Source organism: Pelodiscus sinensis, chromosome 4 (genome assembly GCF_052426305.1).
Source record: "Pelodiscus sinensis isolate ZL-2025 chromosome 4, ASM5242630v1, whole genome shotgun sequence".
NCBI classification, from domain to species: Eukaryota; Metazoa; Chordata; order Testudines; family Trionychidae; genus Pelodiscus; species Pelodiscus sinensis.
The window spans coordinates 29,538,706-29,562,863 of NC_143055.1; the positions used below are offsets into that span (position 1 = coordinate 29,538,706).

General features: G+C 41.2%; 1 protein-coding gene across 5 annotated transcripts in view; it reads right to left on the reverse strand.

Annotated features, from left to right (window-relative positions):
* TAPT1 (transmembrane anterior posterior transformation 1) overlaps positions 1 to 24,158 on the reverse strand; it is a 90,270-nt gene that overhangs the window by 61,193 nt on the left and 4,919 nt on the right. For all 5 annotated transcript variants that reach the window (XM_075930687.2, XM_006136982.5, XM_075930686.2 and 2 more), the window contains exons 2-3: positions 20,234 to 20,364; positions 3,763 to 3,881 (exon numbers count right to left, since the gene is read on the reverse strand). In XM_075930687.2, coding sequence (XP_075786802.1) covers positions 3,763 to 3,881; positions 20,234 to 20,364 — 250 coding nt within the window. The remainder of the gene's footprint in view (positions 1 to 3,762; positions 3,882 to 20,233; positions 20,365 to 24,158) is intronic.

The window sequence follows — 24,158 nt, forward strand, 5'->3', positions numbered from 1 at the left end:
TTTAGTCCTAATATCTAAAAAACTGTCTTGGATTATGTGCAATTTTAAGATTTCATCCTAAAATTCTTTGTATCAATATTATTATGAACAAAGATCTTGCTGTCATTTCTTCTTAGGTCTTTTGCTATGCTAGGCTGAAAATAAATGATCTATATCCTTAGAATTCTACAAGCAAAAGATCAAGATGCATAGGAAATCTGTTATCTGAACTAATGAGATCCGACTATTGTTTCATAAGTGCAGTTCAAGGAATCTATTCTTGAGAAGTATCTTAACAGGTTTATTCCAACAAATTTTCAGAAATCCTTGCATTGGAATTGGTGTTTCAGCACAGAATGATAGAGTGGCTGAAGAATATCTTGGTTAGCATACAGAATTTATTTAATAGCAAGTAAGAACAAAGAAAGATTTATTGAATTTAGGAGACTCTTATTAGGAGGAAAACATTCTGGAATTATTTCAGGTAAGAGTTTTGTAAGATTGTTTTACTAATTCTACTCAACTTCCTAAACGGTTTGTTGAATCCTGTGAGACACCCATTTTATGTTTGGAACAAAGATCTAAAAGATATTAGGCCCAAACTACCAAAGTCACTCCCAAAGGAAACAGCACTAAAATCTTTTCAGTTTTGCTGTACAAGAATGACAGGCAGTTTGTACTTCATATCAGACTCTTGAATTGCACCAACTATGAATGTTCTGTAGATTAGCTGTTGCCTCAATAATTTTGAGCATCTGAGAAGGTACAGCTATGTTAAAAGGTTGTTCTAACAAAAATAATGATCCAGAATTTGCTCTACAGATTTAAATCTAGACCAAAGGAAATGTCTTAGAATGATGGCTTAGTGGTCAAATTGTTGAAGAATTTATATTCTTTAATTTGTAAAGTAGGTATAACAAGTTGAATGGTGCCAGAAAATTAATCCCACATATGGGAAACACCTTGTTCAATGTTTCAGCTATTTTGTTTCACAGGGATATTAAAATACTGTACACACATAAAAACTAATGTGCAGTTCCCTCTTTGCATTTAACCATGCATGTTACCATGAATACAGATTAGTCTGATACAAAAGAAAAGGCTTGGACTCTTTCAAAGAAAAAAGGATGGAAAAATAATCCCTATCTCTTTTATAAAGAATAGTAAAATTACAAAGAAGTAGTATAAGTGAAGAGCAAGAGGACATGGGAGACAGAAAGCTAATCAACTTATCTGATGTGACCTTGAGGGGGAAAATGTTTATATGAAGGGAGGAGCACTTTTATTTACGATACAGAATGGAATACAACTTTACAAGTTACAGCTATAAGGAAGAGCTACTCAAATCTTTTCAACCGAAGGGAAGAACACCTACTTGAATGGTGTGAACAAGGCAAAGTTAACCAGCCAATTTGCTTTCTCAACAACTTCAATAATAATAGATGTGCTTAGCCTACTGACATAGTATCTACATATACATAAATGTATACTGACAATTTTGGGAATCAAAGTCTACATTTTTCTTGTTATACCAAACCAAATCAGTGGTTATTAAATAAAAAAGTAAAATGGAGAACTCATCATGCTAGGAACAGAATCATCATATCACACTAAACAAAATTACATTGTATTGTAAACATGAATTGTGTGTGAACGGTATATAAAGTCATCACATGTAAAAATCTATGAATTAGATAATGTATGATAGTCTAATCTAATGTAGACTCTGCTGACTTAAATGTATTTGGAAAGGTGTGTTTCCAGTGAAGTGGTTTTGAAAAATAACTGAATATAACAACTTTCCCACCAAGAAAATCTTCTCCTTGGGTATACTGAAAATTATTGTAGCTGATATTAGAAATAAAAAAAAGTTTTACTACTACTTACTACTTTAAGCCCTATACAGCCAAAATAGTAGAACGAGTACAAGTTAAATTAGTGGACCAAATTGTTCAACTAATGGCTCTTGTCTACACCTGTAAAACACGGCTGAAGACAATGGTGTTCCAAAGGTACATTTAAAAGACCAACATTTAGTCTACAGATATTTATTATAGATGTTTATGCATAAGCAGAAGAGGCTTGTTTTCCTTATCCCAGGCTAGATCTGCAAGGCTGGCATCAAGGGAATTTTTTTTTTTTTTACTTGTAAACTTTGTAAAAAGAGAGGAAGTAATTAAGGGAATAAATCACCACAATGCCATTTTTAAATTACATTTTTAGACTTGAATTGCATTTTAGGATTTTGGTGATTACACCTCCTCTTGTAAGAATTTGAATGGATGTTGTTTAATTAGTAATGAAGAAAAAAGTTAAAATTGATAAACTGTAGTAACTGTGCTATACTAGAGATGTACATGGTAAGAAAATCTTTGTTTTGCATAATGAAAACCTCCCTGATTAATCTCAAATTGGAAGATAAAATACATGGAAGGCTGCCATCTAGCGTCCATTTTTAATAGTTTTAGACATTTCCCAAATGTGTGCACACAAATTTCACAACACAAAACAAGAAAACATTTTAAAAGCTATGGGATCTTCTTCATATAGTAACACTAGCTTTCCCTCTGTTAAAAAGGTATGCTCTAAAGTAAAACATTTCAAACCTACAAAACACTGTGTGTATACACAATACAAATGTGAGCTGCCATTTTATTACTAAGTCAACACAATTATGAAAGTGTAGATTATGAAAGTAGATTATGATTATCTGCTTATGAAAGTGCAGATTCTATTAATTCAAAGAATTATTGCAGCAGAGGCACCAATACTACAATCTCTCAATTTAATATACTTAAGAGATGGCAAAGTCTAAATAAAGATATTACCTTTTCAGGGTTAAATTAATCTATTCGAAGTTGGGGGGGGGAGGGAGGAAAATGTGGGACAACCGTGCTAAGGACCTAAGACTTGGGGCACCCCAAAACATCTAACTACAGTGTACAAAAACGGCAACAGAAGAGGAAGGAACCCCAGCAAGCATGATGCATCTAAGCCCCACATTTCTCTGAACAGGCCTGCATCCACTCTATCTTTGTTCTCTCAGCCAGAGTGGCAAAAGGCTATGAATTGGTAATATCTTTTATGTATTAACATTCATAACTATTGCTCTCGGAGTGAAAGTCTTTACACTCATTACCAATTCGCCAAATCAGTCAGGTTCCTTATACAGAGAGCAGCATAAACATGTGTCTGTATGAAATTTTAGTTTCTACTGATGTGGATAATGATTTTAACGTGCCCTGTTGTAAAATTAGGCAAATATCTAGATGAGTTGCTACAACCCATATAAAACCTATGCATAACCCCAGCAGTACATGTACCCCTGGTTGTTGAACTAAGGTACCCATTCTGCCCAGCATTTACTTCCTTACTGAAGTAAAATAATGGTTTTCTATCCTTGATTTCACAACACAGTAATGTTGTCTTAAGTGTTCATTTGAACACAAAGCCTCAATGTGTCAATGTTCTCATCAACAAAAACTGAATTAAAGGTGCTATTAAATTCATCCCTTTAGAAAAATGTGTCACCATGATGTTATGGGCTACAAATGGGGAAACCAAAAGGGTGTGTTAGTGATTACATTAGTCTTGACACTCACTTCTTTCCTATTTTGGTAGGTTTCAGTGAGATCATGTTTGACAATGCTGGAATCCATTCTCAATGTGAGCGTAAGCGCATAGGGCCATAAAATTAAATAGGCTAATTACAAAAACTTAAAGTAGTTAAAATATTATTTTAAAATAGCAATATTTTATTTTTAAAACAAAATAAAACCTTACCGTAAGCCATAAAAAGGCAGAGTGATGAACTGGAACAATGCCAGAAAAACTCGCAAAGGAAGCAGGGTGAACACATAGAGAAAAGCATCCAGGCACAAAAAGATTCCAAAAAACATCAACTAGATTATAAAAGGAAAACAAAAAGAAACATGTCATTCTTTTACACATACAAGACTTACATGTCATACAAGACTTCTGTCAACAAAAGTATAAATTAGTAAAAACCTAGTATTGTTAAGCACAATACTTCCATTTATTTAGCCATCTGAACTGGAAGCAACGTGGTATATTTGGAAACCTATTCAGCAAAATAGTTTGGACATCTAAAAATGCCGCCATGGCCTTTCAAAGCAGCAGCACCGCGTGGAGCCCTTATCGGGCTCCATGAGGCGCTGCCACTTTGAAGTATCCCCTTTCCACCCCGCCCCCCTTGCTGCCTCTATCTCATAGAGGGAGCAAAGGGTGAGGGGAGGGGAATCGACTAGTCCTTAACATCCTTAGTATACACTGGGGAGATTAGCCAAAGCAGAAACTATGGAAGGTGGAGAATTGCAGATATACCCCAACCATTCAGCAGTCAATAGGCTTTGGGGTAGTAAGGAGAGAGACAAGACAACTCTTATGTCTTCCCAAGATTCAATAGGGGGCTAAGAAGTATCTTTAGACATCTATTAACCAGAGACCATATAACATATGCAGTCCCAGAGAAAGGTCAAAGAACTTCATCCTCGTAGGAATCCCAAATATCTTTCTGAAACTAGGGATGTTTAAAAAAAAAAAAAATCACTTACAAAGGTAACCATGTAACTATTGGAAATTTTAATGGTTACATAAGCTTAAATGAGCAGAGCTTGCAACGAAGCCTGCCCAGGAGCTTAGCCAGTAGGGGCGTCTGACTTCGCTGTCACAGAGACGCTGTCTCTCCAGTAGCCTGGCCAGCAAGAGATGCTGGCTCCACTCCTGGGGAGGAGGCTTCGCTGCCTGCCCTGCTCCTGGGGAGCCAGTGTGTAACCTGTGGCGGGGTGAGCCAGACAGGGCCCATGATGAACAGGAGTTCCGCTAGCTGGTGGGCAAGAGGAGCTCTTGCCTGGGGGTCTCTGTGAGGCTGTAGCCTTCTGCCCAGGATCCGGAACCAGTAAGCATGACCCATTAGCTGATTAACCTTTCACTTCCTTAGCTGGGATCTGGAGAGATTTGGCTGGTGCCTTTCTCTAAATGATTCATGAGCTGTTCTGGAAGCATTCATGTAATCTAGCTCTTGTGCTGAGCGATCACAGTACTTGTTGGAAAGGATTTGCAGCTTGTTACTAGCAAAGTATTGTGAGAGATAACCCAGGATGACAAGTATAGTATAAGTATAGCATAGTAGTCCCACAGTCCCAGGCGGCATCCTGGGTATCCCATCACAACAGCCTACTGCAAATTTTCAAATCAAACCAGACTGAGTGCACTTAGAACATGCTAAGTGGCTGCTGAACTGACTGAACAAGACCACAGGTCTTGGAGGGGGAATGAGAGGATAGGGGTGAGAAATAACAAACCTTGACAACATTCTGAATTAAATTATCTTGATTTGACTTATATAATTATCCAGCCTTTTAACACTAACAACTTCATTCACCAAGATAGATTTAAAGTAAAAATGTGAATAGTCAAATTAATTTTGCTGGAAGTAGTAACTCAATATGATCTAGCATCTTCTTTGTCCCATTCTAGGCACAATATATGCCCTTTGTATTCAATCACTTCTTTACTACAGTATGGAAACTACTTTATAACTTCTGAGTAGTTTTTCCAAATTAACAGGATTCACACATAGACCCAGGCCCTTTAGTGAGTTTGTGGGTACAAAAAGGACCAGAGTCCTTTCTTTTGGTGCAATAACCCATGCCCTGTATTGTCCATGTTAGTTCTCACCCCTTTCTATATACAGCTTCAGAGACCGCTAGCTTCTGCAGGTAGCTCTGCAGTTCTTTGCAGGCACAGAATCAATAGCATCACGTCGAAACAGCTTTTGTAGCCATTATTGCTCTTCGTTCTGTTCCCTGATCTAATATTATTACACATGTTTATTCTTTAAGTTTTTCTCCAGGAACTTGTTTGGATTACACAATAGTGAACTTGCAAGTTTAAGTCTGTTTGTCCTAAGTTAAGTGGACATTTCTGTAAACTGTTTTTGTGTGTGCTGTATTTATTAAAAGTTGTTTTGTGCAAAGATGACAGTCTTTCTTACTAAGTTCAAAACTCTTTCCTTTCAACTGTTTTTATGGCATAAATCCCAATTGATCTTTGCCATTTTTTGGATGCTGAAGACTGACCAACTACTTCTGAAATGCAGCTGATGAAAAAGCCTACAATATGAGCTTAAATTACCATCATGGGTACATTTCAATGGCAACAGTGAGAGGCTCTTTCTTTTCAAATTCAGTAGTCGGTTCTTCCATTTCAATATATAGCTTAGTATTTTGGAGAGGAATCATCTTTTTAGTTTTGTGTACAGTGCCCAGCACAATGGGGCCTAGAACCTGGTTACTCTCTAGGCATTGCCACAATGCAATTAATTATTAAATGACATTTAATGTTTAAGAATGAAAAAATCTGCACTTTTAAAAAATCAGCACACTCTTTTTTGATACTTAATGGGACAATGCTTGTATTATACTTTGGAAGAAACTTGCTGAAGGTGCAATCCATCCTGTCATCCAGATCATTAATGAAGATGTTGAACAAAACCAGCCTCAGGACCTACTTTTATGGTACTCATCTTGATAAAAGCTGCTAACTAAACAACAAGCCACTGATCACTACCTGTTGAACCATATGATCTAGCCAGTGTTCTAGCCACCTTATATTATAGTCCATTCATCCAAACTTTACTACTTTAACTTGCTGGCAAGTATACTGTGGAACACCATTTCAAAAAATTTGCTACAGTCAAGGTATATCATATCCACTGCCTTCCCCATCATCATGGAGCCGTTCTCTCATCATAGCAGGCAATTAGGTTGGTCTGGCATGACTCGCCCTTCGTGAATCCATGTTGACTGTTCCTGAACACCTTCCTCTTCTCTAAGTGTTTCAAAATGGATTCCTTGAGGACCTGCTCCATGATTCTTCCAGGGACTGAGGTGAGACTGGCCCATGTAAAATTCCCCAAATTCTCCTTCTTTCCCTTTTAAAAGGATGGGGACTATATTTGCCTTTTTCTAATCATCCAAGACTTTCCTCAATTGCCACAAGTTTTAAAAAATAATGATCAACTGCTCTGCAATCACATCAACCAACTCTCAGAACACTCAGATGCATCAGATCCATTCCCATGGACTTGTGGATGTCTAGCTTTTCTAAATAGTCCTTAACCTGTAATTTCACTACTGAAAGACGCTCCCCATATCCTCATATTGTGCTGCCCAATGTAGCAGTCTAGAAACTGACCTAGTTTGTGAAGGCTTAGGCAAAAAAAGTATTTAGTCCTTCAGCTTTTTCCACATCATCTGTCACTAGGTTGTCTTTCCCATTCAGTAATGGTCCCATACCTTCCCTGACCACCTTCTTGTTGCTAACATATCTGTAGAAAACCTTCTTGTTATCCTTCACATCCCTTGCTAGCTGCAATTTCAATTGTTTCGACCTTCCTGATTACACTCATGTATGCGTGAACAATGCTTTTATACTCATCCCTAGTCATCTGTCCACGTTTCCACTTCTAAGCTTTCTTTTTGTGTTTAAACTCACTAAAGAGTTCTCTATTAAGCCGAACTGGTCACCTGCCATATTTGCCTTTCTTTCTTCACGTTAGAATGGTTTGTTTTTGTGCCTCAATAAGGCTTCATTAAAATACAGCCAGCTCTCCTGGTCTCCTTTCCCCCTCATATTAGCTCCCAAGGGAACCCTGACCATCAGTTCTCTGAGGGAGTCAAAGTTTGTTTTTCTGAAGTCCAAGGTCTGTATTCTGCTGCATCCCTTTCTTCGATTTTCAGGATCCTGAGTTCAAGCTTCTCATGATGACTGTTGTCCAAGTTGCCACCTACTTCTATCAATTCTTCCCTGTTTGTAAGCAGCTGGTCAAGAGAAGCATGAGCCCTGGTTGGTTCCTCCAGCACTTGCACCAGGAAGTTGTCTCCACCACTCTCCAATACAGCAGCACACAGACAATCCAGGAAATTCTTGCTCTCCCAGCAAATGTCAGAGTAATTGAAGTCCTTCCTCCATGAGAACCAGGGCCTATGATCTGAAAACTTCTGTTTGAAGAAAGCCTCATCTATCCTCCTGGTTTGGTCATCAATAGCAGATGTCCATGACACTGCTCTTGTTGCTCTCGCCTTTAATCTTAACTCAAAGTCTCAATAGGCTTTTCCCCAGTTTTATATTGGAGCTCTGAGCAATCACAATGCTCTTTTACATACAACACAATTCCTCCACCTTTTATCCCTTGCTTATCCTTCCCAAACAGTTTATACCAATCCAATACAGTGCTCCACCAATTCTCTGTGGGTATGTCTACACTAGCCCCCTCGTTCGAACTAGGGAGGCTAATGAGGGCGACCAAAATTGCAAATGAAGCGCGGGATTTAAATATCCCGCGCTTCATTAGCATGTTCCCAGGTGGTCACCATTTTAGAAATTGACTAGCCCGGAATAACTGCCTGCATCTACATGAATTAGCTGTTAAATCTCATTCCAGGAAGAATAACAGCTAATTCGAGTTAGGGCTTTACTTCGAACTGCCACGTATAGACACGGGCTAGCTGGTCTGAACCAGTATGGCCATTCTTATGTCCTTATTCTAGTGTTTCTCAAATGGTGTTCCATGGAACCCCAAGGTTCTGCAAGAAAATTCCATTACAATAACATTTTGATTAAAAGAATATTATGTGATTTTTGTTTTTAAATATGTGCAATTAAACTAAATGTTGATCTCATGATCTTGTTTAGCATTTGTTTATTATCACCCTTACTTATTTGTGGTCTACTTTTTCAGCTGTATATATTAGACTTATTAGGGGTTCCACAAAATTATTTCCAATTTAAAATGGTTCCATGGCCAAATACAATTGGGAAACACTGTCTTATTCAGTTCACTTTCCTGGCAGTGTGTCTTGGGATTTCCCACCAGGTTCTGCCATGCATTCAGTTGCCCAATGGACTTCGACAGCAGGGTGAATTCTTCCTTTTTCTAATATGTATTTCTATATCTCAATTGATAACTTTCTAGTTCTATAGTGGGGTCCAAGATAGGGATGTTAAAATGTTTGTAACTGAGTAACCGTGTGGGGGCAGCAGCCAGCATACACCGGCATAAACTTAACATTTAACTGGTTAACTCAATTAGAATGTATGTTCCTATTTTACAGGAACGCGCTGGGGTTTATATATGTATGATTCACTAAAGAGTTATAGTGAAGTGTCTATTATAAACTATGAATAGCATTTACAGCTATGAATAGTATTTAAAGAATTATTTATCAATACCAAAAAGAATATTCTTATGGCAGATAACGAAGAGGTGACATATCTCAGACAGGTAGCTTTCTGGCAGTGCATTTCTCTCCCTGTTTGGTAATTGTGTAATCCGTCTCTCAACATAACACTATTTGTATACTGAATCGGATGCTCATTAGGGGTAGGGCTACACCAGGGGTGGCCAACCCGTTACAGATGAAGAGTCAAAATAGAAGTGAATACAGCGCAAAGAGCAGCCGGGAGGGCGGGGGGGAGAGGCGGAAGAAGCCCCAGCTGCTGCCCTTCTAAGAGCAGAGCAGGCATTGCCCTTTTAAGGCAGCCATTTTGAAGGTGGCCATTTTGAACTCTGCACAGGACGCCGCAATTCCGGCTCTGTCTCTTTCAGACAGAAACACACTGCCCCTTTCATAGCCATGGGAGCTGCAATTTTTTCTTTCAAGAGCCGCATGCAGCTTGCAAACTGCGGGTTGGCCACCCGGGACTTCACCGTTTCTTTCAACAGTGTGAACAGCACATACCGTGAACCTCCTCAGAATGAGTATGAGTAGCAATACATAGGAGGAGGTACAGCTAATGCGAGAAAAGACAATAGACTGAAGGACATGGGTATATATTTGAGCACACCCTACACAGCTCTACTTGCCAAGCCATGCCTTCCAGTCTACCCTGCTATTTTTAGCAGTGCAGTATTCTGCTGTGTCTCTGTAGCTGGAACCTTTCCTGCCATAGAGAAAGCCTCTGGCAGAGGGAAAAGGCCCTAGAGCTATTCCACCACTCAGGGAAGGACTTTGGCAGCAGGAAAAGCCTCTGCCAGCTTCCAGTTACTGGAGCTTTCCCCCATAGTGAGCAAAGATACAGGTATTATGGAAATTCCTCCTTAGTTCTCCCAAGAAGCTCGTCCCTACCAGAGTCTTTCCTGGTTGCAATGCTCCAGCAACGAGTAGCTACACCTGCCAGTTAGGGACTGTAAAATCTCCTTTAAAAATGTAAACTTTATGTTTAACCAGTTAACTGACCCCACTGCATCAAGCCGTGGGGCTGCTCTGGCCAGGTGCTGGTTAACCTGTTACCCTAGTAAGCATGCTGGTAAAGCAATGCTCACAGAGTAATTGGTTATCCGTTTAGCCCTTTATAGCCCTTCCTGCAACATAAAGGGAGCTTGCTTTTCACTTCAATACATATCCTAACAAGCCATCACCTGTGGTACATACTGTAGAGCAGTGGTCACCAACCAGTAGATCAAGATCTACTGATAGATCTTGGAACTTTTGACAGGTGATCCTGACAGGTTTGGCCAGGAGGCTGTCAAGTGTCAGATTGCTTGGCTCCTGTGCCGCTGCAGCTAACAGAGCTGTAAACAGGGGAGTTTGAGTGGCAGTTTGTAAAGGGAGTTTGGATTGTGTGACTTGTTTGGAGTTTGTTTTTGCTGTGGAGGGGGTGTTTTGGTTTGTTTTTGTGTTCACCGGACTAATAGGATTTTGGTGAGAAAGTAGATAAAACACAGAGGCATTAGTGGCCATGGCCCAAGTAGTAGAGAACACAAGGAGGATGATTGGATGTGGTAGTTGCGGTATGTACATGATTCTGGAGGGGGTACCTGAAAGGAGTTTTGTTTGCATGAAGTGCCGCCTGATAGAGCTGATGGAAGAAAAGATCCAAGGACTGGAGATGCAGGTGGAAACTCTGGTCGAGTTTAGAAGGGGGTTTGAGCAGATGATGGGGCAAAGGCATGACGTGGCTGAAGGGAAAAGCTTAGTTGAGCCAGATATGCAGATGGAAGCAGGATCAAGGGCCTCAGAGGGGGGACTGCTGGGCGAAGAAAATGGATAGTGGAAGCATGTGACACAGAGGACCAGGCAGAGGAAAAGATGGGTCAGTGAAGGAAAAATAGAGCTCAAGAACAGGTATGTTGAGCTGGAAAATGTAGAAGGGGTACAGCAGGTAGATAATGAAGATGGAAGGGTAAGGAAGAGGAGAAGAATGGCTAGTCCCATAGATAAAGGGGAAGACTTAATGGAGACAACACCAATGAGCATTAGGATTACAAGAGAAAATAGGAATGGCAAGGACTTGCAGCCAGAGGAAGCTAGAGATAGACCAGAGAATTGCACTATCACTAGGAAAAGGCAGGTCTATGTGATTGGGGACTCCTTAGTGAGAAGAATAGATAGGCCTGTAACCAGAGCTGATCCAGAGAATAGAAGGGTGTGCTGTCTGCCAGGTGCTAAGATAAGAGATGTGGAACTGAGGTTGAAGAGAATTATTAAGGGAGCAGGAAGGAATCCATTGATCATCCTTCATGTAGGAACAAATGATACAGCTAGATTCTTGCTGGAACGAATTAAAGGAGACTATGCTAGGCTGGGGAGGATGCTAAGGAAACTGAGGCTCAGGTGATCTTTAGTGGGATTCTGCCTGTTCCTAGAGAAGGGCAACTAAGATGTGACAGGATTATGATGATCAATAGATGGCTTAGGCAGTGGTGCTATAAGGAGGGCTTTGGGATGTATGGTCACTGGCAGGCATTTATGGACAGAGGACTGTTCTCTAGAGATGGACTTCACCTAAGTAGGGAGGGAAATAGACTTCTAGGATGGAGGCTGGCTCAACTTATTAAGAGAGCTTTAAACTAGGAATTTGGGGAAAACGGTTGGGAGATGCCCAGGTAATCTCTATGCCAGATTTTAACACTGAGAGGGAGGAAAACGAAGTAAGAAAGGATATAGCTGGGGGTAGGAGAATGAACATGAGGAAGGGTGGGGTGGTATAATAGGTCATATTGGAGGTATAATGTCTGTGCCAAATTGGGTAAAGAATGAGAATGAGGCCAAACAGCAAAAATTAAGATGTTTGTACACCAATGCGAGGAGCCTAGGTAACAAAAAGGAGGAACTAGAGCTATTGGTCCAGGAAGTGAAACCAGATATTATAGGAATAACAGAAACATGGTGGAATACTAGGCATGACTGGAGTACAGGTATTGAAGGGTATGTGCTGTTTAGGAAAGACAGAAATAAGGGTAAAGGTGGTGGAGTCGCATTGTATATCAAAGACTAGGTAGATTGTAAAGAAATAAAAAAAGTGATGGAATGGAGAAGACAGAGTCCGTTTGGGCAAAAATCACATTGGGGAAGAAAACTATCAGATCCTCCCCTGGGATAGTGCTTGGGGTGTGTTATAGACCACCAAGATCCAATTTGGATATGGATAGAGACCTCTTTAATGTTTTTAATGAAGTAAATACTCATGGAAACTGCGTGATCATGGGAGATTTCAACTTTCCAGATATAGACTGGAGAACAAGTGCTAGTAATAATAATAGGGCTCAGATTTTCCTAGATGTGATATCTGATGAATTCCTGCATCAAGTAGTTGCTGAACCAACAAGGGGGGATGCTATTTTAGATTTGGTTTTGGTGAGTACGGAGGACCTCAGATGAAATGGTTGTAGGAGACAACCTTGGCTCGAGTGATCATGAGCTAATTCAGTTTAAATTAAATGGAAGGATAAACAAAAATAAATCTGAGACTAGGGTTTTTGATTTCAAAAGGGCTAACTTTAGTAAATTAAGGAAATTAGTTAGGGAAGTTGATTGGACTAAAGAAATTATGGATCTTGAAGTGGAGGAGGCCTGGAATTATTTTAAGTTAAAGTTGCAGAAGCTGTCAGAAGCCTGTATCCCTAGCAGGTGTGTTGGATGAGCAAGCATCTCAGAGAGGTGATTAAGAAAAAGCAGAAAGCATATAAGGAGTGGAAAATGGGAGGATCAGTAAAGAAAGCTACCTTATTGAGGTTAGAGCATGTAGGGATAAAGTGAGAGGCTAAAAGTCAGGTAGAGTTGGACCTTGCAAAGGGAATTAAAACCAATAGTAAAAGGTTTTAGAGACATATAAATAGGGAAAAAACAAAAAAAGAAGTAGGAGGACCGCTAATTACTAAGGATGGAATGGAGGTTAAGGATAATCTAGGAATGGCCCAATATTTGAACAAATACTTTGCTTCAGTCTTTAATGAGGCTAATGAAGAGCTTAGGGATAATGGTAAGTTTAACAAATGGGACTAAAGATAAGGAGGTAGATATTACCATATCCGAGGTAAAAGCCAAACCTGAACAGCTTAATGGGAGTAAATCGGGGGGCCCAGATAATCTTCATCCAAGAATATTAAAGGAACTGGCACATGAACTTGTAAATCCATTAGCAAAAATTTTTAATAAATCTCTAAACTCAGGGGTTGTACCATTTGACTGGAGAATTGCTAATATAGTTCCGATTTTTAAGAAAGGGAAAAAAAGCGACCCGGGTAACTATAGGCCCTGTTAGTTTGACATCTGTAGTATGTAAGATCCTGGAAAAAATTTTGAAGGAGAAAGTAGTTAGAGACATTGAGGCTAATGGCAATTGGGACAAATTACAATATGGTTTTACAAAAGGTAGATTGTGCCAAACCAACCTGATCTCCTTTTTTGAGAAAGTAACAGATTTTTTAGATAAAGGAAATGCAGTGGATCTAATCTACCTCGACTTTAGTAAGGCATTTGATACAGTACCACATGGGGAATTATTGGTTAAATTGGAAATGATAGGGATTAATATGAAAGTTGAGAGGTGGATAAGCAACTGGTTAAAGGGGAGACTACAGCGGGTCATATTGAAAGGTGAACTGTCAGGTTGGAGGATGGTTAATAGCGGAGTTCCTCAGGGATCAGTTTTGGGGCCAATTTTATTTAATCTTTTTATCGCTGATCTTGGCACCAAAAGTGGAAGTGTCCTAATAAAATTTGCGGATGACAAAGTTGGGAGCTATTGCCAATTCAGAAAAGGATCGGGATATCATACAGGAAGATCTGGATGATCTTGTAAATTGGAGTGATAGCAATAGGAGTGAGAAGTGTAAGGTTATGCATTTAGGGATTAATAACAAGAATTTTAGTTATAAGCTGGGGACACATCAGTTGGAAGTAACGGAGGAGGAGAAGGACCTCGGAGTCCTGGTTGACTATAGAATGACTATGAGCCGCCATTGTGAGATGGCTGTGAAAAAAGCTAATACGATCTTGGGATGTATTAGGCGAGGTATTTCCAGTAGGGATAAGGAGGTGTTAGTGCCATTATACAAGGCATTGGTGAGACCCCATTTAGAATACTGTGTGCAGTTCTGGTCTCCCATGTTTAAGAAGGATGAATTCAAACTGGAACAGGTACAAAGAAGGGCCACTAAGATGATCCGAGGAATGGAAAACCTGTCTTATGAAAGGAGACTCAAGGAGCTTGGCTTATTTACTTTAACCAAAAGAAGGCTGAGGGGAGACATGATTGCACTTTTAAAATATATTAGAGGAATAAATACCAGGGAGGGAGAGGAATTATTTAAGTTTAATACCAATGTGGACACAAGAACAACTGGATATAAGCTGGCTAGTAGGAAGTTTAGACTTGAGATTAGACGAAGGTTTCTAATCATTAGAGGAGTGAGGTTCTGGAACGGCCTTCCAAGGGAAGTAGTGGGGGCAAAAGATCTATCTGGTTTCAAGATTAAACTAGATGGGTTTATGAAGGGGATGGTTTGATGAGATAACATGATCTTGGTAACTAACTGACCATTCATTATCAGTGGGAAATAGGTCAATGGAGGGATGATAGGAGTTACTATAGAGAACTTTCTGGGTGTCTGGCTGATGAGTCTTGCCCACATGCTCAGGGTTTAGCTGATCGCCATATTTGGGGTCAGGAAGGAATTTTCCTCCAGGGTAGACTGGCAGAGGCCCTGGAGGTTTTTCGCCTTCCTCTGTAGCATGGGGTACAGATCACAGCTGGAGGATTCTCTGCATCTTGGGGTCTTCAAAGTATTTGAAGGCTTCAATATCTGAGATATAGGTGAGAGGATTATTCTAGGAGGGGTGGGTGAGATTTTGTGGCCTGCACTGTGCAGGGGGTCAGACTAGATGACCCCTTCTGACCTTAAAGTCTATGAGTCTATAAGTGCCAACACTTCATCTGCCCTCTTAGCACTGCCATGCTGCTCCTGCTCCTGCCCTCTGCCTTGGAGGTGGCCCTCACCCTTGGGAACCTCCTGCTTGCTGTGCAGGGCACGGGAAGAAGAGGAAGAGGGGGTGTAATGACGTCAGGGTACCACTCCCTTCACCCTATCTCCACAGAGCAGAGGAAAGCAGGGATGGAGAGTTTTCTGGCTGGTTTTGGGAGTGGTGCAGGGCCAGGGCAGTGGTGAGCCTGCCTTAGTACCCTGCACCACCACCCAGAAGCCACCTATGGTAAGTGGTGCCCAGCTGGAGCTTGCATTCCAAACCCCGGCCCCGGTCCTGAACCGCTCCCCCGCACCCCAAACTCCTGCCCCCAGCCTGATAAGAGTGAGTGAGAATGAGGAAGGGAGGATGGAGTGAGCGGGGGGGGGTGAGGGCCTCGGAGAAGGGGCGGGGCCTCAGAAGGGGCGGGAAGGGAGTTTGGTTTTGAGGTAGTTCCTGGATTGCACTTAAATTCAAAAAGTGATCTCATGCTTAAAGAGACAGCATGAGAGATTGAAAAATCTACACAAATGGAGTACAAGTGGAAAAACAACCAGTAAGGGGTATCCTTCTAATCAATGAAAACAGATTGTTTGGTTTTATCTATGTGCGCATATAGGCACTCAATGTCTCACACAAAAGAAACGGAAAACATGACTTGTCTCATGAATGGAAGATCACAGCCAAGACTGGCTGTAAAATGCTGGGTGGACTTTTGCTGAGCCTTTCTCTGTAGGGTGAGAAATTATCTAAGTAAGTAAATGTAGGTTCCAGAATGCATATTATAATTTTATTTTATACTTAACCTTTGTTTCCAATGCTTCTACTATTGCTAGAATCTCTATAGTTTGCCAAATAAAATTCTACTAGTTTTTCTACATCTATAAGGAAAGTGTATTTAGTCGAACAGTGATCTAAGGTGCAACTAGTAACTTCTCAAACATCAAATCTGTGAATACAAGTGGAATAGGGGATGGACACTACATGGAGATGCTCAGAGAGGGCTTGAGGATTGGCTGCAGTGGCCCCCAAACTTTTCACATCACACACTCACAATTATGTCTGTCTATACAGGCAGTCCCCGGGTTACGTACAAGATAGGGACTGTAGGTTTGTTCTTAAGTTGAATCTGTATGTAAGTCGGAACTGGCGTCCAGATTCAGACACTGCTGAAACTGACCGCCAGTTCTGACTTACATACAGAATCAACTTAAGAACCCCAGGCATCCCCAAGTCAGCTGCTGCTGAAACTGATCAGCAGCTGATTGCAGGAAGCCCGGGGCAGAGCAACTCTGCCTGGAGCTTCCTGTAGTCAGCGCTGGTCAGTTTCAGCAGAAGCTGACTTGGGGACGCCTGGGGCAGAGCAACTGGGGTGCTGCTGGGTTGCTCCAGTAGCGCCGCTCCTCGGTGCTACTGGACCAACCCAGCAGCACCCCATCTGCTCTGCCCCAGGCGTCCTGATTCAGCCGCTGCTGAAACTGACCAGCAGCGGCTGAATCAGGACCTGGGGCAGAGCAGATGGGGTGCTGCCGGGTTGGTCCAGTAGTGCCCAGAGCGGGCGCTGCAGGACCAATCGGCAGCGCCCCAGCTGCTGTGCCCCAGAGTCCAAAACAAAAGCCTGGTCTGCTGGGGGGGGGAGCACACTAGCTGCACCCCCCCCCCCCAGCAGACCAGGGACACGGGGAGCAGAGCCGCAGCGGCAGCGGGGTGCCGCGCCTCTGAGGCTTTGCTCTGGCAAAGCCTCAGAGGCGAGGGACCCCGCCGCTGCTGCCGCTTCAGTCTGGGTGCCTGTGGTCTGCTGGGGACGGTCCCCAGCAGACCACAGGCACCTAGACTGAAGCGGCAGCAGCGGCGGTTCCCCGCCTCTGAGGCTTTGCCCTGGCAAAGCCTCAGAAGCGCGGGAACCCGCCCGGTGCCCCTGGTCTGCTGGAGACGGTCTCCAGCAGACCAGGGGCACCGGAGCAGCTTACGAATGGGGCTTTCTCGCTCCGACCTCCGGGGCGAGAAAGCCCCATTCGTAAGTGCGGATCCGACATAAGTCGGATCCGCGTAAGTCGGGGACTGCCTGTACTCCACTCAGAGAGCCACAGTCAGGAGCTGGGCAGGGCTCAGGGGCACGGGGATGAGACGATACAGACAAAGGTAAGGAGGCTGGGGCCATATCCGTGTGCAGGCCTTAGGCCACACTCAAAAGCAGGAATGGACTCGCAGGTGGGCCGAAGATGAGGCATGGGCCAGGTCTGGTAAGTGCCCAGGTTGGGAAACAAGAGGCCTAGGATGGAGCCACAGCTGAGGGTACAACAGAGGACAGTGTGGGGCTGGATGATACTCCCTCTATGGCCCTTGTCCAGACCCTGCCGCACATCCCCCAAGCCCCCCTTTGGCTTATTACTAACAAATAGAGAGGTAACAGTGCCTGTATAGGCCTAGTTTTGAGTACTGAGTGTTTGTATTATCTGTAGGAATGGGGAGTTCCACTGGAAGCAAACTCCCTCCCAAGCCTTCAGAGCCCCAAACGCAACTTCAAAGCACCACATACACAGCTATCTTTAGAGAGCTAACACAAACCCTAACAGACCAGGTCTGTCAACACAGACTGTATAGCACAGGCACTGCTCTCTTTCTTCCCTGTCAAACTTTAATCCCTCCTCAACTTTCAGTTTTCAGGCTGTTGGAAGGGAGCAACAGCATTCTCTCTCCCAATCAATTTCCGGCTGTTAATTATTTATGTTTTCACTGTTCACTCACGACAGTTTGAATAATATCTGACAATGTCTTTAAACGTTTTATGCTCATGTGTAATTCAAGCGTATGAGCTAAGTCAGAAGCGAAATGGAACTACACACTGTTCCAGCGTCTCACGAATCCCAAGAGAAAAAAACCCCAGCTGCTAAGACCCATCACAGTTTAACTTAAGAGTTGGAGAGCAATAAATAGCTTTCCTCTCCCTATATGATACAGCATTGCTTAAGGTAAGTGAGTAATCACAGAAATATAGCGGGTAGTGGGGAGATCGGTATTTAAAAGGCACTGAAGTCATTAGTCCAAAAAATTATTTTACCAAGTAGCTAAAAAAGGAAACAGTAAGGGATACTAGCATTGTTAGACAGGCACTATACACACTTGTATTCACTTTTTTTCATGTTCACACTTAAGTTTAACCTTAGCACTCTATTTCTTGGTTTAAGGTACTTGCTAACCAATATTTAAGGACTTTTACCATTAAGTTACTGACAATCTGAATCCTAGTTTCATCTTCTAGGTGATCTGCAAAGAATGTCCAAAAATCTGGAATTCTGCACTTTTTTGGTTTATAATGTGCAAAAGAAAAATGTATGTGTCAAATCTCATATGTCCTGGGTTTTCTAAAGGACATCAAGTAATTTCAGGAATATTTACTGCAAACATTAAGAGATTTGAGTGTTGAACCTTTAAAAAAAGTTCACTTATTAAATATTTGTCAGTTAGCAGTAGTAAACAGCAGTCAACAGAAGTATGAAAACGAAATTTTGAACACTTGGACAAAAAAGATTTCCCTTCAACTGCTCAACTTCCATTCCTGTGATGTCATTATTTCATTCTAGCAGATCTTGAGACATGCACAAGAAGAATAGGCCTCAATTTCTTCTGCTTTTCCTCTCTAACTGTAAGACGTACTCGGGACCAAATGGTCATAAGGAAGTAGAGAAAGCAGGGACCTAGCCAACCAGGAAGACATGCCCTCCTTTTTCCTACATTATGGACAAAAGATTTGAGGAATGAACTACCTCTTCCTGTAGCTACTATCAGCTTCCTCAAGAGCTGCCTGCAAGCCATAGTAACCTTAGCAGCTGACTCTCTCTCACCTTTCTATTTAAAAACAAGGGATATTAAAATGCATGGGATTTTTTTTGTAAACAGGTAAACACTGAAAATTTCAGCAGTTATGTTTACATCCGGGGGAGAAAGGGAGGGAAGAGATGAAGAGGAAGGGGCAGAGGCAGCAGTGTGGATGAGCAGGCAGGAGCTGGTGCTCCAGAGGCAGCAGCGCAGGGGGAAAAGTGGCTCCATGGGAACTGGTATGCGTGGGGAACTGGGTTTCACCAGCGCCCACCTACTCCCCCCATGCTGTTGCCTCCTGATACAGAGGCAGCAGTGCAGGGGAGGGGCCCTTGCATGTAACTGTGAAGGTTAACGGACTAGCCCAGGCTCACTGATTTACTGCTTAAATGTGTACACTGTCACAGTCCTATAAAAAAAACTATTGTTTTAAATTGGGGTCTTCTCAGCAGTAGATGGTAACAAAATAACTTCAGTGAAATCAATTTTTTTCATCTTACACTTTTTGTCCTATGTGAATATTTTCTGAACACATCATTATTGTGTAGATCAGGAATACTTTTTCCTAATTTATTTTACATTTGGCAAAAAATATTAATCTAAGTCCCAGACTATCAACTGTGAGGATCATATTCTTTACTATTGAAGTTCTGAGAAAGGTAGGATCATGAAAATTCAACTGCACTTTATTTACAGCGTAGTACCATGGTGCCATATTTTTAAAGAACTTGTATTATTTTCACCCCAGTATGCTTTTAGATTAGGAAGGGTTTTTTTAAAAGGCACTGTTATATCATTGTAAAGGTAGAAGTAAATTTTGGGATCAAATGAGTTTTCCCCAGCCTCTGCTTTCATTTTTTAATTGGAAGTAGCTAAAGAATTTTGTTAATGCTCTGGACTTGCAATTAGGTTAGTTCAACTGTGTTCTAGCTTCTGCTAATCATATAGCAGCATGTTACCACCATCACACTGAAAGCTGGAATCATAAATAGGAAGAGTACTTTGATCTTGAAAAAATAAATTAAGGAAAACTGAAATAATAACACCACAACTGGTGTTTATAATTCTTAAAAAAATATTTGTACATTAAGTGATTTTAAATATCTTAACATGACAGTCATGGTCTGAATGTGTAAACCAAAATAAACATCTCAAGAATACTTCACCTTTTCCAATTCTCTTGGTATTCGCATACATGTGTACACTCTCTCTCGCCGTTCTGTGTATTTTGCTTCATTATGTTCAAGGAAGTAACCTCTTGTTAATTCAGTACTTATAAACCTCAGCAATGAAAGGTCTGCACAGAAGAAACAGATTAAAACAAGTAAATCCAATACAGAAGACATATCAAACATTAATTTAACTCTGAAGCTGAAAGTGCAAAGTATTTCACGCAGGCCAGGTTACACACTTCCTAGTGTGGATACAGTTTATCCAGGAAACTCTGTTTTTCACTGTAAGGCTTATTCCAGCCTGTGAGTAAAATAGGCTATATTTGAAGAAGTGCACTTTTGCTGGTCTAACTGTATCTATATTAGGTACTTTTCCCAACACACCTAGGTCAGTCAGAGGTCACACCTTATCACACCTTTGCAACAGATCTGGACTTAATATTGACAAAACTTCTGAAACAAGTTTAGTGTTACTGAAAGCTTTCAAATATTTAATATTTTCCTTCTTAGAGACTGATCATTTGCACTTCATGATGCTCCTATTAAAATGCTTATTAACAGATGACCAGCAAATTCTATGCACAAAAGTTATCCCAAACCAGACATACCTCTGACCATCTGAAGAAACCTACGCCTCAATCGCAAAGGTACACAGATCAGTGATGAGAGCAGTTTTTGTTTCTTTTAATGTGTTTCAAATATTCACAGTACTTTCTGTTTTGATTACATGGAGTAGTACTCAACACTTTTTGGAGGCATTTCTTCTTCTTCTATGTGAATTCATAGATTCCAAAACCAGATGGGACCATTGTCATCATGTACCCAAACTTCTTAAACAACACAGGGCATAGAACTTCCCTAAAGACTTAGGCCTGGTCTAAGTCTAAAGTTAGGCTAACCTAAGTTGCTTTGCATCAGCCTATTTGTGCATGTCTCTTTTCCAGTTTGTCTTTGACCAATGTGCCCTTGCAGCAACACAGTATAATCACTTCCCTGAAAGGTGCAAAGACAACTGAAACTGACGCAGTGCAAGCTATACACCGCAATGACCCCCGTGTCAACCTTAACAGCAGCTGTTCCACAATGCCCCAATCCCTGTAGCAGTGATCATTCTACTCAATTTTATATTCTACTTGCTAGAGGCTGTAACAATTGAGTACACATTAAAAGGAGTGAGGTAACTGTTTAGAGCTTACTTGTTTTGCTAAACTGGCAAAAATGATGGCACACAGCCAAAAAGAGTGAAATAACAGTTTTTGAGTTAACCTGTCCCTAGTATGTTAGCAGGCAGACAAAAGAGGCTTGGGCCAAGTAAAGGCCACTCCCACACTGCAGAGAAAGATGTGCCAGGCATATTTTTCCCCAAAACCAGATGAAGATCCCCAGACCATAACACTATGACCTGTTATGTAATCACTCTGATTCACAGATTTAGTAGTTGCGATTGGACTGTAACTCCAGACGAAGCAGAAAGGTTCTACATTTGATTGGAGGACGAAGGAGGAGTTAAAGAATAAACATTCAAAGCAAGTCAAAAATATGAATGTAAGGCAGACAGTAGTGAGCAGGCAAAAATGTGTGGTCATCAGTCAGATGGTTAGTTGCTGCCAGAAGCAGCAACACAAAAAGAAACCAGAAGCAGTAGCAGTGTTGCTGGGATAGAGCAAAAGAACCTTAACAGAGCAGAGGAAAGGAAGTCTACAGAGAATAAACATGCAAGTTATAGAGTAAATGTAGAATAAAAATAGGATTAATAAGTATATGTTTGTGTGTGTGTGGTTAATAAACAGGGCTCGCTGAACTGCAGTGAGCCCCGCTCACCAGCTGTGCTGTCCAGCGATCTGCGCATGTGCAGATCGCCCGAACCCAGCTTTTCTGGGTTACAATCTACTCGCCATGGGCGAGTAGATTGTATTATTTGTCGAGCCCTGTTAATAAAGATGTATTTGTGTTAAGTTACATTGTTCTAAACTCAAGTTTACGAGATTGACTAAACTAGCACGTAAGTGGATGTAATTTAGGTACAATCCTAACAAATAAGCAAATATAAAGACCTGTTTTTAGATGTGACAGCCAAGTTGTTCTGTGCTACTACTCAGAAAAGCTAATATGCCAAGTCATTAGTAAAACTATTTGAGATTATTAGCTGTTGACCTGGGTTGGAATGCTTGAATGTTGGCAAAGATGACATTGAAAAAGCTACATAGTTGATTTCCTTAGTCTCTAAAACAGTGGTTCCCAAACTTTTCGGCATCACTCCCCCTCTTTGATTTCATGCCCTTCCCCCCCATGTCCCTCATGCCCTTCCCCCCCACACCCTAAAAAATAGCAGCAGAACTTGGGGTGGGATTGATGGGGATGAGGGTGCGGCTGGGTCGCTTCATGCCCCCCCGGAATTTCTTCACTCCCCCAGTTTGGGAACCCATGCTCTAAAATATCGAAGTCATGGACTCTTCATATTAAGATGTCCCCACTACAGTATTGTGTTTGTGTAAACTCAGCCAATCCAAGAGAAGAAGAGATTCAACCCTGTCAAGACTGAAGCACTTTAGCGAGCCAGAAAGAACACATTAACCTATTATATTGTTAACAGATACTAAGGCTAGTAAAGAACTCCGTAATAATCTAGTCTGTCCTCCTGTATAACATAGGCCTTTGAGGACTTCATCAGGTAGATTGTATATCGATGCTTTAGACACTCTGAAAAGAGATATATTTTAATTAGGGATGTAAGAGTGTAGCCATTTAAACAGGTAACGGATAAGCTCATATTTATCTGTTACCCAAATGGCTACATGCGGTGTGCCCAGGAAAGCTCATGATACCATCTACATGTTTTGTTAGCCTCTAAGGTGCTGCAGGACCATTAGTTGTTTTTTTATGTTTTTTGAGGTCTTTGGAAGTCCCATAATTTCTGTTACTAAACATCACCCCTGCCAACTATGAGTCTCCTCATAACATTCCAATCTGTTTCTCCTGGAAGGAGGCAAATCTCCCAAAACAATAAACCTTGTTGAAAAACAACAACGAGTCCAGTCATACTTTAAAGACTAACAAATTTATTAAGACCTAAGCTTTCATGAGCTACAATTCTCTAAGATGCTAAAAAAGAAAAGAAAAAAAAGGAAGGGATGAGTGCGACACCAGTGCTAATTAATTTAGAGTGGATGTGGCTCATCTCCAGCATCTCACAGTTAGTAGGTAGGTTTTAAAACACTGTACATTTTAAAATATACATCACAAGGAAGACTAAGATTCTCCTCAGAATTCAGTATCATAGACTGTAGAATAAGCAAATGGGAGGAGGGCATATAAAAATAGTCAACTTGAAATAATGGACATCCTAAAGGAAAACAAAACTTCTTCTGGTAAACAGGGAGACAAGCTTTTAGCTGTTTTGCAGAAGTCCATGCTTAGAGCCCTGCAGATCCGCAGATATCTGCATCTATGGATATGCACAACTCATTTTTGTAAATGCAAATACAAATTTTGTATCTAGAATCCTGAAAATTTGCAGATATTCACTTTGCATCCATGGATACAGTATCTGAAGCTTATTTTTGCATATTGCAATGCAGATATAAAACGTTGCATCATGCAGGGCTCTATTTAAGATAATGGAAACATGACTAAGGAAGGCTGGTGTGATAGCTCTGGCTCAGGCAGAGTGACATACCTATCTAGTTCAGACCAAATAGGTCAAAGCAATGTGAAAGTTATGCAGACAAGGTCCTCTTAGTAACCGTGTTCCCTAATGAACTAGTGTGAACTGAAAAGAATTTCTTAGTGGACTGTGTGGGCTCTAGCGTGCTCCCAAGCATCCAAGCAACATTGAGCATATAGAGACAGGCCTCATGAAGATGGACAGACATGTGGATAGAGGGGGAAAATGTTGGCAGGTCAACAGACATATTAAAGT